Source organism: Lissotriton vulgaris, chromosome 5 (genome assembly GCF_964263255.1).
Source record: "Lissotriton vulgaris chromosome 5, aLisVul1.2, whole genome shotgun sequence".
Lineage (NCBI taxonomy): Eukaryota > Metazoa > Chordata > Amphibia > Caudata > Salamandridae > Lissotriton > Lissotriton vulgaris.
In genome coordinates, this window is record NC_141693.1 from 243,772,308 (window position 1) to 243,792,771 (window position 20,464).

Below are 20,464 nucleotides of genomic sequence, written 5' to 3' on the forward strand. Positions count from 1 at the left end.
AAGTGGGTGATGCTCTAGTTAAAACAAAAAGACAGCCCCGGGCAGGAGCAAGGCTGAAGCGCCCGCTGATGCAAACGACGCATCCACCATTATCAATGTAAAAGGCTTTAAATCACGAAAACCAAGGCACAGAGCAGCAGCCTGTGCTGAGCGCGAAGTAGGACGTCAGGCCGCAGACTGATTTGGATTAACCTAGTTTCAGTTATAAAAAGTAATTTTACAGGGTATTAGTATCTTGATGGGCTGATCAATATGAGGCGCTGCTGCTATTACAGATGAGCAGCAAATCGCCCCTTTGGTAATAAAGTGTGTGTCTCGGTTCTCCTTCATTTGGCCAGTCGATTACTGTAATAGTTCCAGCTTTAACTGTTGGGTCAGTCCAAGCAGCAGGGGCTTGATGAATTTTAAAAAAGCAGGAGGGTGGGGGGAGGTGGGGCGGGTTGAGGGGTTGGACTTCTTGGTGATGTCGGTTCTCAGTTTGAGGCGGCTGCATATTCAGGCCCCATATACAATATGGCGTCTGCAAAGATGTCCGCATGTCAAAGAAACACTATATCCCCAAAATGGGGCATTAATACTGCTGATAGTAAGTAACGCAACACGAACTTCAATTGCTCGTGGTATCGGAATTGCTGATTTGGTGGCACTACGCCTAGACATTTGCCAAATGGTATCTAAGACATAACATCAGTTTTACAGAAGTGCACATCAAATGACGTGTTAACAAGGACATGCTGAGCAGCGTTGTCTATGGGAAGCCATCACTGACTTAGTCCTGACAGGCGTACAGCTCGGGCAGTGAACATGCCAACTGCAAGAGGGCTGTGAATCTCAGAACCAAGCGTAACATCGAGTAAATGTGTGCGCAGAGTTTTTTTTTTTAAAGTTTTTTTTTTAAACTAATGGGAGGATTAGGAATCATCGCCCATCCAAACTCACTTCCTACACATATCAGTACTGGGTTACTTTACAAATCTCTTGTCCTGGCATATTGGGAGGTAAGTACTGTGGCAATCTTTATTCTTCAGCCCACTCAGGGTGCATGGGGAAGGGGGGAGGAGAAATGCGTCTCGGCCGCAGCAGGGGGCGGAGCAGGGAGAGCGGCCTTTTAAGTGCACTTCACACGGCCGGTCGGCCGTGAAACTGAAAGCACGGCCGGCCGGCTGTGAAAGCCTTTGATGCCGCAGGGGGTGGAGCGGCACCAAGCTGGGCAACAGATGGCTGACGATTTGATGCTGTGCATGCGCATTTTATGTCAATGCGCTTGCGCATTGACCTAAAAGCGCACGGGCACAGCATCAAATCGGCAGTTAGTTAAAGTCTGTTTAAAGCCCTATAGTCTTGCTCCGCTCAATGTGCATGCGCATTGATAGGTCACGAGACCTAAAAACCGAGTCTAACAGAGGGCAGAAAGGCACAAAAATCGAGTCTATCAGAGGGCATAAGGGCAGAAAAAAAGGGAAAAACGAGTCTAACAGAAGGCAGAAAGGCACAAAAAGTCTTGAATAAAGATAAATAAAGAAACCTTCATGACAAGATGTTTCAAAATGCAGCAACACCAGACAAGGGCTGCTGCAGTTTATAAATCCTGATTGATTAACCCTGGGAGTCTAACTTTCTCTAAAGGCATGCAAGCAATTTTTGGAACCAAAGTGATGTGTGCATGAGAAAAGTGTACACTTTAGGTCATCTACTGGAAATACCACTGGGAGAAAGATAATAACGTGCTGCACTGAGCCCAATGAGAAGGCAAACAATGTCACAGAAATAGAGCGATAGACGTGATGTAGGCAGAGAGTCTAGGCAGGCCCTACCACAGATCACTGGCACTTTATAGCTGATTAAGCAACATGTATATCTGTCTCCCCTGAGCCACCGCAAGAAAGTGCTGTTTGACGGGACCACCGTAAAGCCCGACAGGCCAGTTAAAAGTACCGAATGTGGCCAGGGTAAAACCACAGCCTGGGATTTAAATGGCTGAGCTAGGTTGTGAGCAATTAGACGAAAAGGGAGATTGGAGAAAGAAAATAAAGCGGGCACATTCTGGGGGTTGAGAGAGTAGAGAAAGGTAAAAGAGCGTGATGGAGAAAAGAAAATAGCAGAGAGGTGAGAATCGCGATGGGGATATACCTAGATGGAAGAAAGGTGGGAATAAAGTGTAAGGAAGAAACGAGGGTTGACAGCAAAAAAGAGGAGAAATGCGAGACACGGCCTGGCGGCCAGGAAAGTGAAAGTACGGCCGGCCATGGGCAGCAACAGCAGGGTGAGCAATTAGACGAAAATGGAGATTGGAGAAAGAAAATAAAGCGGGCACATTCTGGGGGTAGAGAGAGTGGAGAAACAGAGGTGTAGGTAAAAGAGCGTGATAGAGAAAAGAAAATAGCAGAGAGGTGCTTTAAATAAAGAGACATGGCCTGGCGGCAGTTAATAATTAGGGGGGAGGAGAAATGCGAGACACGGCCTGGCGGCTGTGAAAGTGAAAGTACAGGGGAAGCGTTAGAAGCCTGTGGGAGAGAGGCTGATGGCTTTGATGTGGACGCGCAAGCCTTTGATGTGGTGATGTGGTGTGTGAGCCCAAGCTCGTGCTGGAGAAGCTTCATGCTTCAAGAGTTCACATGCATTGGGAGAATTCCTCCATGCTAAGTGGGTTAGGACGCGGCATGGCACATAAAAGGAATATTTTCCACTTTATAAATTAGCATATCACATACTGTGCTTCAATATGGCGCCGTGTAGACCCCAACAACAATGGGCTTAGATAACGTCCAGTCCATAACTAAACTGTGGCAATCATTGAATTACTTCTGCCCGTTTACAAACTTGATATAAAAGTTTCGTGCCGGACTGCCTTTGATCTCAAGAGTTGCATTGTGCAATAGTGTCAGCGTTTCACGGCCCCTAAACAAAAACCGAAATCAAGTATTTATTAATTGAGGGAGGAAAATGCCTTTGATGAAAGCGAAGCAGGCCGTAAATGTGTCCAGCTAAATAATGGTCTGATGCGGGGAGTCATTGCTTTGTTCTGTATTGTAATGACGCAAAAGCAGCGCTCTAAAAAACACACAAAAACCTTTCAAAGAAACGAATTTCCAACAGGCAGCCATGCTTTGTGCGGGCGCGCAGTTAAACAGGGAAAACTTTTTTTAGAACATGCAAAGAATATTTATGGACTGAGCACCTCAAGGCAGAGTGACAGTTCACTGGCAGGTTCGGCCTACATTAATACACAAAACTAGCGAGCCTACGGTGGCCATTCAACAAAACATGCCCTACCATTGCAACTAAATGAAGAAACGAGGCGTCGTCAAATCATGTAATGTCCGTGATTAAGCATAAAGCCAGAGTGCTTACCCTCCCCATAGAAAAGCTTAAAAGGGAATCGCGTTGACTAAACATCATGGCAGCCGGAACTACTGTAGGAGTCGGGCAACAGCAGGGAAACATTACGTACTGGAGGAGTCCTACAAATCTAGTAATCTAATATTGTTCAGAACATTTTACGTGACTAGAATTCGGTTCTGACCTGCATCTGGGGTTGCCACCTTTCCAAGAAAATAAAACCGCACATTTGTTGTTTCAAGTCTGTAAAGGCCCGGACTTGATACGAAATATGATTTTATACAAAATCGTACCTATTCATTTTTAACATGCATTTTCTGACTGGGCCTACTTTAATTATTACGAGCCAGGGATCTTAAAGCACCTCTAGAATGAATTTAAAATAGCTTTCGGTTTATATTTGCTGTTTGAAGTTTGTACTGCTAAGTACTAAAAATACCTGATTTGGGTGATTTTGCATATGTTTGTACCGACAAAGACATTAAAACACCAGTGATGCCGGTAGAAAACTGTCCGTGGCAACCCTACCTCCACCCCACATAATTTCCGGTTGTGCCTCCTCCGAAATATGAAAACTTTTCTCACTTTCAACAACTAACGTTCACACCAGACTACGCCGCAATTACGGTCAATATATCATTTTAAGGGATCAGAAATAAACTAAACATTTTTATTTCAGGTGCATTCATATTTAACAACAATATTATGTTGAAATAAAGGCATATGACGTGAAACTTCAGAAATTAAATTATTAAATATACTTGCCGTGGTAAGGAGGACGTTTTTCAAAGTGCAAGGATCATAACATCTATCTGCTTTATTGATAGCTACAAGGTTATAAGCCAGAAGGTACCACTAGCCCAAAACATCCTGTTCAACCGCTGAGTAATATAAGATGATAACATTAATTGTACATTCCAAAATGAAAGGATCTGAACAGTAAGAAAGAGGGATTAACGCGATTACAGAGAAAGTAATTGTGGCAAGATGCCAAAGAAAACTAGCTGTCGCGGGCGCCAATACGGGAAGACATTGATGAAAGAGCAGTAGAAACGGCGGAAAACGGCATATGCGGAAAAGCAGAGAAATGAAGCCTGTACCTGCGGGGTGATTGATAATGGTTGCGGAGTCCGTTTTTTCGCTGGAAAAGAGCCGGAGACCTAAGCGCGGGACCACGGGGACACACTGGAGTGAGGCAGCGGGAAGCCTCCAGCGGATCTGGCGGGCCGGATCGGGGGCAGAGTCAGTACAAGCAGAGCTTGCTTGAAGCAAGTGGAAGAGGGGGGGGGCTGAGGATAGAGGTCTGTGTAGAGCTGAGAAACGGCAGGAACACCAGAAGACCAGAGAGCTGAGCAGGAGAGGTGTGAAGTGTGAAGCAGTGGGCAGGGGAGCAGATCTCTTTGAAGCACGGCCTCGCGGCCGTGAAGAAGTGTGAAGAGGCAGGCGGATGGAAAGCGCGTGCAGCGGGGGGCGGAGCGGATCGAAGTGAAGCTGCTGGTGGCAATGATGCGAGGCAGTCGGATGGAAGCGCGTGCACGGACACATGCACTCGTCGAAATCCGCCGCCTGGTTTAGCTTTCCTGATCCAACCCTATAATTCTCCCCTATCCATTCCTTGCGAAATGGGATAGGCGAGACCTAAAAATGTATCATTTACAATACCAATAGCTCAAACTTTCCTAATGCGAGACTTATTGCATTGCAAATGCTTGTTTTATAAAACTCTCTTGGCTATTCTCTTCTCTTCCTTCCATGTTTTTGTCAAAATGTAGGTATTTAATGTAAATTTCACACTTCAATCCTTTGCAGTTATTCACGCTCTCTCGAATGCTGCGAAGCTAATCAATGCGCCTATTTTCTTGAGAAAAAAAGGCAAAATGTCACAATACAGTTGCACTGCGTGAAAGCATGTACATTGGCTTGTAATTGCCCTTGGCGATGGGTGACCAATATGGTGGTGATGAATCGCAAGCTCCTCTCTAGCGTTCTGATCCCCACACGACTCCCCGTGCACTGCCAACTGAAACCATAAGCTGAATGGATCTGTTCCTCACACAGCTCCCTGTATGTGGCTCAACCGAAACAGGAATGTTTATATTTTTGAAACTGTAATTATTATAAACTAAATATTATTTAAACATGCATCGCCAAGCAAAACACAGTGCTATATCTACCATCTAGTTACCTTTTAAATCATAACAACAGTTACAATTTGTTTGACACTAACAAAAATTAAAAACAATCTACTGGCAAGAAGCTTGTAAACCCATAAATTGAGTTTATGGAAACACATATAACACATATGTATTATTGACTAAGGGGCCTAGTTAAGGGTGAACTGTAAGTGTCATAACTCTCCGATTTGCTTTTTGGTGGGCATCTACCAGTAGGCTTCTTACTGTGGGAAAGGATGGAGACCCATGGATTGAATGGTCAGTGGTTGCCTACGGTTCTTGCAATCTGAAGCAATTGTGCTATGGAGGATAATATTCATTTCAATCTGTCAGCCATCAATTTCAACTGTGGATTCAGAGCCTCTTGTCTTGTGATTTAAGTTGTACCGTCTAGTACTTGTGAATTGTGATACTAATCTTATTTTATTCTTACTATTTGTTTATTCGGATAGTAGTGCCATACTGACAGCTTGGTGATGTTCACTAACAGACTCTTCCCTGAGTAATTGCGTTTTTATTTTCATTAACACTTTTCATTGGTGTATAACTAAACCGACTCAGAACAACCTTATTTGGCCCTAAATCAAAAATGTGACTATTAAGAGAAAAGAGAGCGTGCAAAGGTGTAACAGTCTGGAAATGAGAAGCAAGTACCTCATAAATTAACTACAGCACATGTTACATTTGGTCAACTCATGTTGAAATCTCACAGAGACCCAACATGGTCTCTACATTTTTACATCTATTTAGTGACCGCACGAGGGAGCACTACTTCGCCACAAACGTAACTAAATAGATTATAAAACGAAATAGGGTGATTGCATGCCCGCACCTTGTCAACCACAGGACTAAGAAGAAAATAGAAAGAGAAGCATCATTGTGATATTTTATGTAACCTTATGTATTTACTTTTGAACGTGTGCAGCAGGTTTGTATGTATATCAAAAATGCTTGTCATTCTTTTAAAATCCATGCTGAGATGTATCTCTAGATAAAGTTGCCTCTTTCTCTGGTGGTTTCACTGCCCTCTGCTAATAAGGCGCAGCTTGTCGCAGATGCACATTAGCCACTGTTTGAAATAGTATGTCTAGTTGACTGTGAAAATGCACATGCAGGACTGGTGGTTGGTCCTTTATTCTGAGTTCTTCTCTTGTTTGTCACTATATCCTTGGAATCGGGGGCGAGAGGTAGGCGTGACAAGAGATTGATAGGGAACCTTTTCTAGACCTTTGTTGTTCATTGTTCCACTTGCTTTAATTACATAAGTTGAAATATAAAACAACTGTCCCTTGTAACACAAATGTAATTGACGGTTGACTTCTTTACCATGAGATCATTTCTTTAATGGAAACTTCTTGTTTACTGCACATATTTGTTATCTTTGAGCTTTTGTCAATCGTCTTATTTTTTTATTTTATTTTAGTGTGAACATTTCACAATTGCCTGATGTTGAGGAAGATGAACAAAGTCTTATTGCAACAAACTGCGGTAGGTATAAATAAAAATAGCTCAGTGTGGTAACGTTATAGGAATAGAACAAAGAGCCGGAGAGCATACTTTTGAGCTACTTTTAACAATACATAAGTGTTGATTTATAACATTTTTGGTGAGGCTCATAAAAAAAACAAGTTCGCAAGCATTCCATTTCCTGATATTAAGGTAGCATGGCAGAAATATTTCACTTTGTAGTTGATAGCATGATGATTGAAAATGTTAGTATTGCAACTATACCGCAGTCTTGCAGAATCTCAGAAGTTTTAACATGGAGGTTCGGTATCATAACAATGGGTTCCCCCATTACAGAACACACTAACATACATGAGTTACAGGAATTTTGGAGGGGTTGTAACTATTTGGCCTAGAGCTACGTACTCCTTGAAGGCCCCATTAAAGCCAGAGCTGAATCTCAACATTATCTAAGATTGCTACTATGAGGTACCCTACCTGTGATGGGACTGATTTAGGATGATATCACTTCGGAATGAGTGGAAGATCGCTCCCCTGTTGTTCTCGGAGAGTCAGTTTCTGCAAAGCCACCCCTTTTTAGCTTACTCCTGGTTTGTGCTTCTTCCTTCACTGACATGATGTTGTGGTGACGAGGATGTAATGTTACTACTCTGTGTAGCTGCTTACAAATCTGCCTGACTTCAGCCGGTTGGTGTGGTCTGTCTGACTGTCTTCAGCTGTGCCTTATTTCCCTGTTCAGCTGTATGACATCAAGAAGATATGTCAGCTGAGGACTCTAGCTTGTGCTCTCTGTATCTACAAGAAATAATGTTTGCGTATTGTGTTTTGATTAAGTGTACTAAGTTTGGTTTCTCTGGTGAGGTTGTGTTTTGTGGGGTGAACGTCTGTCTTTGAGGGAGAGCTCAGCAGGCAGCTGAAGTCCTTTAACTGTGTATCTGGACTTCGCTTATGCACTGCTTCGTGCTATCTGATGTCTGACAGCAGTCAACGCTTGTGCTTTGTATATTCCAGTGCTTTTGGGATCAAGAACCCTCTGTAGAGGTATGTAGCTCCAGTAACATCACTCAAGTATGTGAGGACACTCATGCAGTGCTATTAAGCAGGATGGTTGGGGAGACTTAAGGCATTTGCAGTGATGTAACTTGCAACATTTCTGTTTTTGTGTCTTATCGATTGCTTTGCATTGTCCTATAATGCAGGTGTACTAGACCACAGGGGGTGCAGTAACAGTGAAGGACATTGGTGCTCTTTGGTTATTAGTATCTGGTAGCCCACTTGTGTTGTACTATGCAAAGTATAAACTCAGTTTTAGGTCAAGCCTGGGCAGCGCATGCACTGCTCTGCGATGCATGCTGTATTCAGGTAGGGACTTGAAGTTCTGCCCACTCACCGCCCATATTTTTAATTGGCTTCTGTCATTGTCCACTGTAAACTGTGGCTGTTCATTGGTCAATAGGCTTAGTAGTCCCTCAATAGTACCGCCTTGTCTCATTATGTAACCTCTCACGGCCACACCCTCTGTTAGGTGCATTGTGACTCGGTAGGATTTAATTGCAGCCTTCAAGCACTATTTTCTCAAGTAGCTTTGTCTTGCTTGCTTTTGCAGGCAGGACACACCCTCTCCTAACGCTTTTAAAACCATTTTTATAGCACAGGCGCTGGCATAGGCAAAGCAAATAGGTCGTACATTTGCGAGAATTTCAGCTATTGGCATAGTAAATGACAATGCCTTTTAATATCTGTTTTAAAAACAACACATAAATAAAAGGCATTGTCATTTGCAAAGCCCTTTAGCTCAAACTCTCCTAAATGCGAGACCTATTGCATTACAAATGCTTGTTGATTGCTTTGCCTAGTGACAAATAAATCTATCCTAAAGTAGAAAATGTAGTTAAATCACTGTAAAGATTTTTTTTTCATATCCATTGATTGGGTGGACTTTCTGCCCAGAGTAATAAGTTATTGCTATTCTTTTATTTGGAGGTGAACGAGCAAGAATATATAAAATTGTTTACTGCTATGTAAAGGGGAGAAGATGAGGAAGAAGAATGAATGAATTCTGAAGCTATCAAAATATTAGTGGGCCTTTTACACATCCATGTAAGTGTGGTAGTGGAAAGACATAGGTTAGACATGTGCTATCCAGGAACTCGGACCTCTAGCTATTGGGGAGGACAATGGTTACAAGTTTGTTTCCAGCTTGCACGAAATGTAATGTGAAGTAAATGATGAGGGTCTCACGTACTATTAATCTGATGTGAAGTGGAGAGATTTGTTGAGCTAAACCAGGCCTAGTACATACAAAATTCCGACCACAGAAAGGATCGGGTGGGGGGTTCACTTATGGTTCACATGCAGAAGTTTGGGAGGGTGTATCTTAGGCTCACATTGGAAGGTGTCAAAGGCAAGGCTGTTCAGATGTCCTCTGTTAGGTCTTAGATTGCAGAAAAAGTGGCCAATCTGTGGCTAAATTGGTGACAAGTTGATCGTTCTTGTAGCATTGCAGTGATGCCAGTGTGTTTTACGAAAGATCAGTTCTCTGACTCGGATACTGTTCTTGTTGAGGTTGATGATAATCTATCTGGTGTTCCGGTTCGTGTGGGAAAGGGACCTGTTCAGGTACATGATGAGGGTGCAGAGAGGGCGACTGTTAATGGATGTGTACTGTTTAGGAAGGATATTTTGGGAGAATTGTTTTAGTTAATGTGGTACATAATTGACAGCACATCTGGGGACTATTTTATGGGTAGTCAAATGGAATTTATATGGGCTGTCTGTTGTGGGGCTGGGTATCAATATCATGTATGTTGCGTTGTCTTGGCTTGTAAGGGAAGCATGTGTGGTACATCTTACATCTGTATTGTGTTTTATACCCTGATGTCCTTGCCTTGAGATGAGTGTGGTCTTGGGTCAAATGGGAGTCAATTGGTGGAGCTTGTCAAAGAAGGACTAACTAGTGATTCCCATGTTTTCTTTCTGTGCCAATCGAGCACTCCAATGTTCGGAATTTAGACTCCATCATTCCAAGACATGGATAGTATTATAATGCCTGGACAGTGAAACAGATTGTCCACTGATATTTGGGTCACAATGCATTGCACTGCTTTCCGGAGAGGTTAGCCTGTTTTACGAGCAGTATTCTCATCAGGTTACAGATCTAGAAAAGTTTTACACGATTAAGATCAATCGAAAAAGGATAGCAACATTTCTACTTACTTTTTACAGGTAAGAGCATGGCCACAGAATAAGAAAAGGTGTCTGGCTCCCAGCAGAACAAAGTGCTAATAGTGTTCTTGAAAGCTTGGCTCAGATGCGGGCGGAAACTCTCTGAAATGCATGAGACTGGTATAAGTTTTAAAAGAGAGGCACCGGTGCATGTTGATGATTCTGCAGATGAGGACAGTCACTGTTGATCTGTTTGGTCTAGGATCGCTTTCTTAATGACATTTTGTTTGAGGAACTGGCTTATCCCAGTTTTCACGAGGTTTTATTTTGAGTATGCCCCATGGAGTAACTAGATCACTGTTTATTTGCATCTTTTCTGACCTGTTCATAGTTGTTTTTTTATGTCTCAGTAGAGTCTTTCTGTATGTTTAATGACTACAAGTAAAAGCTTTGAAAGGCACACCTTAATTGCCTTCCATTAATTTCATATATGGCACCCTCAATTGAATCCACCACTGGATTTTTGTAACTGCACTTTCAATCCCAGTTAATTTTTTTATGCTACTTTTCTAGACCTCTTAAGCTTTGCAGACCACAGATTGGCACCTATCCGAGCTCGAACCATGAAGGATTTTGAAAATGTAAGTTGCAAATGTATTACTATTGAATGCATTTTATTCTGATATGCAGCTTTGGGTTTCATTAACTACTTTGTTAATTTGTGTAAGAAATATGTCTTGGATATATTGACTTGAGGGTGGCCTTTTACTTCGTATATATGAAAATATTTTTGGATTTGTTTGCACCCGGTCGCCTTCCCCCACAAATTGTTTTAATAAGATACATAATCGGTATGATCAAAACCTATCCTTTCTCCGGCACTAATCGAAAAAAAGACCACATTGTAACTGTAGCACATTTGTTTTTAAATAACTAGCTTTGTTTTGTGCCTAGATACCTATATCTATGTTAGCAAAGGATGTAATATTGTTGGCAGTAACAGAAAAAGTTGACATTGTTGAAAAAGTATTTGCTCCATATTGTCAGATCACAGAAAAGTTGAAATAAGTGCCTCAAAGACAAATATTGTGATAATGGATGTTCATTCTTAAATTAGAGACACTTTTATGAAATTCCAAGTCCTGGTCTTTGATTTTAGATGTAGTTTTGATTGTCTGCGGATATTCGTAAAAGTAATCCAGTGCATTTTATGGGAGATACCCAGAAATGTATTTGCATCAATCGAATGATGTACTGAATCAGATACGTGCATAGCACTTCCCATTGTTTTATTCCATTGAAACCTGGTTGAAAGCTCATAATAAGAAATGCTTGTGGGATATTCTAGAGCTAATACCTGCCATAAATTTGCAAATATTATGGAAGAGTATGAGAATGAAACATTGTTACACCAAACCTTTAACCCAAGGGGGCGTCTTCCTCAGGGTAAAACCAAGTGACTGCATAAACCCTAATTAGATTTTGTGATAACAGCTAAACTAAACTTTTAACTAAGAGTCAGGGTAGATTGCTTACTACTTGCAGCAATCCCATGAAAAGGTCTCAGTGTGAGAGCTATTTTGTACAAAACTCTATGCATTGCCCAGATTAGACATAGCCTGAAACATGTTTGGCACAAGGAATATAATCATGATAGAAATGCGATCAGTCTGCATATCAGACATATTGCTTTCTGACACATTTAAGCAATATGAAAGTCTATTTGTTGTTAAAAAAACAGATATGGGAAAATGTAGTAGACTTTTGATTACACTCCCCTAGAATCACAAGTTTATTACTGAGTAGATATAAAAACTAGCATATGAGAATGTGTTAAAGATGAATACATTTTAGTTTAGTGGATTAAAACCATCGCAATAAAACATTGCAGATAGTAAAAGATAAAAAAGTTAAAATCTGTTAATTTGGCATTTTAGACTCATTGTGTTACAGAAAATAAAAAAAATGTTGATCTCCCATTTACCTTCCATTTTTCAAGATTAATATGATATATTTATGTCCACTGAAATTAGGCGATTCTGCGGCTGGCCAAATTCTGTATTTGCCACTTTTGCTACGTAATCCATTTTCTTCATGATCTGCAGATTTAACACAAAAAAATGTTTTCTAGCTCAATTGGATCAAAAGTTACATAAAATTTGGCGACTATGGTTCCTGAACACTACAGTGCTTTTCGCAAAGTTTGACTAGTCACCTTTAAGTCGCTTATTGCTGTTTTTGGATGTTCAATTGTTATAAGGAGGTGAACTCTATTTCCAGGCAGTTTTACCAGGAGTAAAAATGTCAAAATAATGAAGTAATACTATCGCAGAATGTGCCACATTTTACTGCATAATTTGGCTTGTCTTGACGCATAACTTTTCAACCTTGCTGCATAATTTGGTCCATCACTACTGCATAATTCGAGTGGCCCTGAATAGATACAGTAATACATTTACTAAATTATTTAATTACATTAAAATCAACATTGAGAACTGTAAAAAATGCACTTTTCTTTTTAGATTCAGGCAAACTTATTTTCATTCTCTTTTCATATGTAAAATGACATGCTAGCATGGTTAGGTCCAGACCAGATGGGAATAAATAACTGCGTCCGTACACTTATGTATATTCTGTTGGAAAGATGAAGGCTTTAATATTCGCGCATGATCAGAAAGTAAAGACCGACACATTCATATTGTAGACATCTACACAAACCATCATAAGATGGAAAATAACACCAGGAACTACTCCTTTTCTCCATTATTGATATTATTAAGAAGTGGAATTCAGAAAAATATATTGCTTTTTTTAAAAATAACATTTGTTTATAAGCCTTCTTAAAAGTAAATCATTAGTCTTTCTGGAGATCCCAGTTCTCCGTGCTGATCCCTTTACCAGATCACTTATTTTCTGTTATGTTATGTTATGTTAAAATAAACTTCTTAAGATCTCATACACCCGTAGGTTTCTTGGCGCTGACTGGTAAAACAGGGCACAAAACACAGTTACTCTTAAGCATACGCCTCTTTAAAAAGCCAAGTTTTGAGAGATTGTCTAAAAATCAGAAGGTCCTGACATTGTCTTAAGACAAGTGGTAGGGAGTTCCAAAAGGTGGCCGCCAAATGATGGAAGCAACTACCTCCTTGGCGTTTCTTCTTAAACGGACGGAAAGTTGCCAAGCTTTTATGCGCAGATCGGAAGTTGCGCGAGGGGGCATAGTTAGATACCAGGTTTCTGATGAATCTGGGGCCTTTGTCATGTAGGGCTTTAAAAGTGATGCAGCCTGTTTTAAAGGTGATCCTTTGGGCCACCGGTAGCCAGTGAAGTTTTTCCAGACCTGGCCTGATAGATTGCCGTCTGGGTAGATTCCAGACGAGTCTGGCCGCCTGATTCTGGATGAACTTAAGTCGCTTGAGCAAACCTGCTGGGAGCCCTAAGTACAGACTGTTCGAGAAATCTAGGCGAGAAAGGACCAGGGCGATGACTACTTGAATAAGTGCGGAGTGTGTCGAGAGGTGTGCAATTTTTTAAATCTTTCTGAGCTGGAAGAAGCTGGCCGATACTACGGCTATTATTCAAGTACGGCTCCTACCTGCGCCTTGAGTGAGAGGTCCGCACTGAGCATGATCCTTAAGCTTTTGACTGATGAAGTTTTAGGGGGGGGGGTGTACCCATGTCAGATGGCCACACGTGGGGGCCCCAGCTCAGTTCACTTTTCCCGGGCAAGATCAGTTCTGTCTTGCCCGGGTTCAGTTTAAGGTGATTGAGGTTCATCCATCCCTGATGAATGCTATTTTATAAATTTCTACATTACTCTTTTCGGTCAACTGGCAAACATTATAACAACCACTCTATAGTGGACATCCCTCCCTCCACACAAACTAAAATTCATAATTTTGCGAATTATTTCACTTCCATGTCCAAGGATGTCTCCCTTCTCCTTTAGTATGTCCCCACTCATTAGTCAATTATCTTGAGTGCCCTCACCCAGGAATGACTTGTGGTCTCCAGCGCTATGCATGCCATGTTGGAATAGCCATTTGCTTATAAAATATGTCTATTGTGAGCCATTAATAAGATAGATCAGTTTTAATCTCCTTTTCCATATACCACCCTGTTATTATTTTCAGCACAGGCTCTTAATGCTGAATCTATAAGCTAGTCTTTTACATATACTTCCAAAGTGTGTCCCACCTAAGCATGAGCGAATTTTGCGGATCTCGCGTTCGCGAATTTTGCGGATTTGCGGATTCGCAATCCGCAAAATCGCGAATTCCCGCGAATTTGCGGATTTTTTTTTTTTTTGTGTTCGCCCGTGTTTCTGCCAGTTCGCGAGGGTTTTTACAATTTCGCAATTTGCGAACTTACCTGTCGGGTCGCAAGTTTTGCGAACTTGTTGTTTCTACGTGTCCAGCCTGTTTGGGACACTCTTCTTCATCACTGCCACTCTCTGTCACCACTGCCACTCTCTGACTACTCATGCCACCCTCTGGCCCACCCATGCCACCCTCTGTTTCATCACCACACCCTCTGGTTGTCCAGTGTACATTATTTTCGGCAAAGCAAAGCACACCTTCCCTGCCTCAAGTGACCTGAATTAATTTGGGGCTGATTAATGTGTCACAGAATATTTTTTTAGCTGGCACCTGCTTCCTTAGTGCGCCCTGATTAGTGATCTTTTGCACTTGCTAAGTGCTTTCATTGTTGCAAAATTAGTTACAACACCTGCCCTGCCCCAACTGACAATAATGAATTAGGGGCTGATTAATGGATTTTAACTTCCAGCCTGGCTCCTGCTTGTCTCCCTTAGCTGTAATTCAGGACCTTTGTGGCATATGTGTAACTATTCTGAGGTTCAGAGCAGGGTCACATAATAGTTTCAACTGGCAACTGAACTCTGGAGGGGCCCCTCAGGAAGCACTACAGGAAATGGCTACTAATGATGAGCCTGAACTTTTGAACCTGGTAAGTAGTTACTTTCAGTTTTGCTAAGTTCGTATTTCTGCAATTTTGCACTTATTCGCGGGGCGCGAACTCACGCGAACAGTGCGAGCAGTGCGAGCAAAATCCGCTGCTCGCGGATTTGCGGATTTTGCGGGAGATTCGCGAATCTCGCGGATTGCGGATTTCCCGAAAATCCGCAAAATCCGCGAGCGGAACGGATTTTCCGCCCATGCCTAGTCCCACCTGTGTTGGGTGACTCTACATCAGAGTTCTCTATCCCATTTTGGCATGTAATTTCACATGTTATCTGACATAGGGGAACTAAGGAACCAGTAGACGATGGAAACCCATCTCTGGACCTCTGGTATGATGTGAGAACTTTCTCGCCTTCTGTCAATGACCTTGCTGCAGAATCTTTGACTCCAGGCTGTAGCGCCAGGTGCCTGATTTGGAAGTAGTGAAATTTCCCCATTTCCGGTAGACCATAGTTTTTTTGTTTACGGTTTTCAAAAAGACAAATTTGTCCTAGGTGAAACATGATTGCTGTCACCTATTTTTGGATGTCAAAGAGCAGCTGCAAGAGCTGGGTCATGTGGGCGTGTGAAGGACTGCCCACCCTAAAGGAAGTGAATAATTTATTTTTCCAGCCGGATGCCAAATGTATTCAAGTATAGTCATCATTTTTCTCTCTGGTGAGGGGGGTTTCAGAGAACTGACCAAAGCAAGCATAGGGACTATATCCAACTCGGACAACACCCTTCGCAAGGGCTGAGTTGCCTTGCGAAGAGGCACAGAGACAGAAACTGGAGATTGGGTAAATAAAAGGACAGAGTTAATAGATTAGGAATCTCAGAGGCTATTGATGAATACTGGATTACTAAAACACACAGGAGACGTTTCTCATGCCCCAACTTAGGAAGCTTTTAAATCAGTTCTTATAGGCTTAATGATGTTTGTGGCTGCCACAATAAAGAGAGAGGCTGCCACAATAAAGGGAGAGAGAGGGAGCGAGAGAGAGGGGTTTGTTGGCACATTGAAAGTTGTTCTAGAAAAAGCAGACAAGAGGCATAAATGCACTGTGGTGCAGGCGAACCTTAAGGCACCTACTATTATGAGAGGTCAGCTCAAAACCATTCAAATGAATAACGCTGAAGAGTAAACCAAACAAACATTAACGTTTTGAAAATGAGAAAGTTAATAAACTTAACCTAACAAAGGAAAGTGGGTCTGTTAAAGAATTTTAAAGCCACCCTTTAAGCCAAGGAAACGAACAGAAAATGGAGGACGGGGAAGCATACTTGGCAGACCTAACCATTTCCTCCCTTAAGAGACGATCAAGCAAAGGAGCTGGGGGGTGCCGACAGAAGAAGACAAGATTAGACTAGCTATCATCAAAAGCCTAAAAGCTAACCAGGCACCAGGTCTGGGTGTCTTTACTACTGAATTTTTCAAGATGTACATTACTAAGCTCACATCCCAGCTAACACTCCTCAATTTGGATGTCAAAATGTATAGGAAGGGTCTTGTGATTGATGCATTTGGGGCTTCTACTTCCAAACCTGATAGATGAAGTCCAGTATGGTTTTGACCAAGGAAGGCTGACCTTTGACAAACAAAAAAGAAACTGTAAGCCAGGTTAGTGACTAAACACAGAAAAACCTTTCAACATGGTGACTGGATTTACATGAAGGTAGTGATGAAGAGATTCAGATTGGGAGATCAGTTTGTTCTGATAGTGATAGCAAGCTACTAAGCATTCAAGTTATAGGCATTGATAGATCGAGGTATGAACCCGTAGACCTACCTCGAAGCATGAGGCAGTAATGCCTAATGTCACCAATGTTATCTGAGGCTTTTAAAATATTCGTTTGATAACTATGAATTTGTAAAGGGGCCCTGTGCAATCTTCTCCAGCTTATGTCCACTGTATTAGACTTACAGCCATTTGCATTAATGTTGTAAACACATTGTTTTCAAATGTTATATTTAAGTGTGAGAATACAGTTTGTCTTTCAGCCTTCATTATGACAGCCACTGATTAATTTTGCTCTTTCCTTTATAAACAGCAAATCACTGATTTTAAAAAAGAAAATTTTAACTTGAAGCTTCGAATATATTTTCTAGAAGAACAAGTTAAGGAAAAATTTGATGGTGCCAATGAGAATATCTACAGAACTGTAAGTGTAAAAAGTAGAAAATCTAACAAAAGTTTGATATAGTAGTACTACACTTCGTGTGTTGCTTCAGCGAGGCCCTTTACTGCATTGTCTTTGTCTGTAATAGTCTTCTAATACTGGAAGTATCACACGTTCTCAGCTTTAAGGTGTCGGCTGCAGTAAGTGTTCATCCTTACAAATTCGAATTCACAGAATACTGATGGTCTTGCTGGTAGTTGGTGCACTTCGACATGCTTTTTACTGCTTTTGACTTCCCCTGTGTTAGTCACTTGTTTTCCTCTTTCTGTTGACAAAAGTACCAGTCAGCCCCAGAAATATCCGGTGCCTGTCTGACGTCTGTAGGAGTTTAAAGGCATCATACACGCTTATCTAGTTTGGAGCAAAACCTCCCATCTAAACATAGGGCTATTGTGGTATTAGTGTGGTGTTTCCACTGGTACATTTCAGAAGCTTCTAGGCAGTCTGAATCCTCCCTCTATATTGCTTCTTGTAAAATGGTTCTGGGTCCACCGGGTTGCCCTTATTCCTGGCAACAGAAGGATCCGGAAGGATAAAGGACCTTTTGTATATTATGTTGTTAGTTTAGGCTATTTATGTTGCCTTTATTTTTTTTACAAGCTTTCATAAAAGTTGTATATCTGAAAGAGACATGTTAGTGATAGATTCCTTACCTTAGAATATCCCCAGGCGTCAGACTGGATCAGGAAATTTTTGCGTAGCAATACCCCTGCGCGTTGGTAGGCGTCGTCTGCGGCTCCGCGTCAGTCGTCGGCGTCGTTAGCGCCGGAATGACGTCGTCGGTGTACTTAGACGCCGCCCATGCGCGCTGACGTCAGTTCTTCTTTTTTCCGCGCCAGCTAGCGCAGATCCTGAAGAAGCTCTACCCCCAGCCAATTTTTGACTGAACTTTTTGGATCTTTTGATCACTCTTTCTTCAAATCTTCGACTCTATCGGTGCCGGTAGGATGCCCGGGTTCAAGCCCTGCTCGAAGTGCGATCGACTGATGTCGGTCACGGACCCCCATCGCCGGTGCCTGAAGTGCTTTGGCCTCGACCATGACGATCGAACCTGCTCCGACTGCCAGGCCTTGACGTCGAAGGCTAGACGGGAGTGGTCCCGTAAGCGACTCGAGCTGCGGCAGTCGGCCCCGTGCCGCTCCAGGTCCCGGTCCCACGGGAGGTCGAGGGACAGGTCGCGAGGTCGGAGTCATCGAAGCTCCGGGAGTGGACACCGGTCGTCAGGTTCCAAGTCCTCAGGTAAGAGGCATGAGAGGTCGGAGCGACGTCATCGTTCCTCCGACCCACCCCGACGCTCGCACGATGCGGCCGGGGGCTCGGGCGACACCGCCCACGCGGCTCCGCGGGAGTCGCAAGCGTCGCCGCCTGCCCCACACCTTCGGGTCCCTGGGCACGGCGCGACGCCGGAGGAGATCGAGCGGTACCTCATGGCCATGAGGTCCCTCCCTCCTCAGTCGGGTTCGGTGGCGCCTTCGGGCTAATCGGCCCCGACCGGAGGTCCTAGCGGGTCGGGTGCTTCGGCTCCGACGCCGCCGGGTGCTTTGGCCCCGACGCCGCCGGCGACTTCGGTCTCGGCGCCGCAGGACCTCACCGGATCCGCTTCCGGATCCGGGTCGTCGCCGGTCGACCTTACGACCTCACCGGCGCCGGCCCCACGGGTGTCGCCCCCGGCGCCCCTTGTGGACGCCGTCCCCAATGTCTCCTTCGGTCCAACTCTGGCGCCGGAAGGGTGACGCTGGGCGCCGATTCAGTCGGCCTTTGGGGATTTTTATCTCCACGAGGAGGCCCTGTCTACTAATCCTGGGTTACAGGACGCAGGTGACGAGGAGGATTGGGAGGGGTCAGAGGACCCTCTGGCACTGGATTGCCAGTCTCAACAGGACTGGACATATGAGCTTTGGGAGGCCAGTGCTCTTGACACTTCGCCCGACACTGGATTTAGCTCCCCTCCGACTGTGGCTTCGGAGGCGGGCTCTACGTATAGTGTAGTGTTGACGAAGGCAGCTAAGGCCTTAAACCTTAAGCTCCCCGTCGCGGCCGTGAGGACTAACCTCCTCACAGAGGTCCTCAAACCGCAGTCAAGCTCCAGTGAGCCTCTGCTGCCGTTCAATGAGGCCTTGTGTGACGTTCTTGTGGGCACTTGGTCCAAGCCCGCCACAGGTCCCCCTGTGGATAGGAACGTGGCCAGACGCTACCACCCGGCCCCGGGCGACCCATGCTTTTTGTCCACCCACCCCACCCCCGAGAACCTGGTCATCTAGGCCTCCAACTCCCAAACCGCATTCCCGTCGGCCCCGACTGACAGGGAATCCAAGAGATACGAACAGTTCGGGAAGAAGGTGTTCTCGTCTGTTAGCTTAGGGCTGCGTTCTGTGAATACCGCCTGTCTCTTGGGCCGCTACACCCACACTCTGTGGGACACGGTTGCGGAGGTGCTGCCACAATGCCCGGAGGAGGTCCAGGCTAAACTCGGCCAAGCCCTTGCGGAGGGCCGAGATGCAGCACGTTTTTCTATCCGGTGTGGGCTGGATACAACGGACTCACTGGGCAGGGCGATGGCAACGACGGTGGCGGTTCGACGCCACGCCTGGTTGCGGTCCGCCAACTTCTCGGCCGATGTCCAGGCCACACTCCTGGACATGCCGTATGATGGCCGTCGCCTCTTCGGCGACAAGGCAGACCATGCGCTGGAACGTTTCAAGGACTCCAGGGCTACGGCCAAGTCCTTGGGCCTCTCGGCCCCACACCAGCAATCGGGTGCCTTTCGCTCCTTTCGTGGCCACGGAAGGGGCGTCCCCACACGTGCTGCCAGCCACGCGCCGCAGAATGTCCAACAGCGCGGTGGCGGCCGTGGAAACCGCCGCAGCGGCAGTTGGGGACAACGGCGAGGCCAGTCCACACCTCCCTCCGCAGCACCCGCCTCAAAACCTTCCGAGTTTTCAGGCCCATGTGACGCCTGTGGGAGGCAGGGTTCGGCATCACCTCGCCCACTGGCGCACTATCACATCGGACAGGTGGGTGCTGCAGATCGTCCGAAGGGGCTACTCCCTCCCCTTCGAGGCGACCCCTCCATCCATGCCAGCGCAATGCCACCGCGTGTCGGGGGATCACTTGCAACTTCTGCAAGAGGAAGTCACGGCCCTCTTTGCCAAGGGGGCCATCGAGCACGTTCCTGGG

At 44.3% G+C, this 20,464-nt stretch overlaps 1 protein-coding gene across 1 annotated transcript in view; it reads left to right on the forward strand.

Annotated features, from left to right (window-relative positions):
• Positions 1-20,464, forward strand: part of LOC147710591 (CDK5 regulatory subunit-associated protein 2-like) — an 883,251-nt gene that overhangs the window by 24,650 nt on the left and 838,137 nt on the right. Inside the window, exons 2-4 of the mRNA XM_086921269.1 lie at positions 6,937-7,001; positions 10,719-10,786; positions 17,159-17,269. Coding sequence (XP_086777395.1) covers positions 6,937-7,001; positions 10,719-10,786; positions 17,159-17,269 — 244 coding nt within the window. The remainder of the gene's footprint in view (positions 1-6,936; positions 7,002-10,718; positions 10,787-17,158; positions 17,270-20,464) is intronic.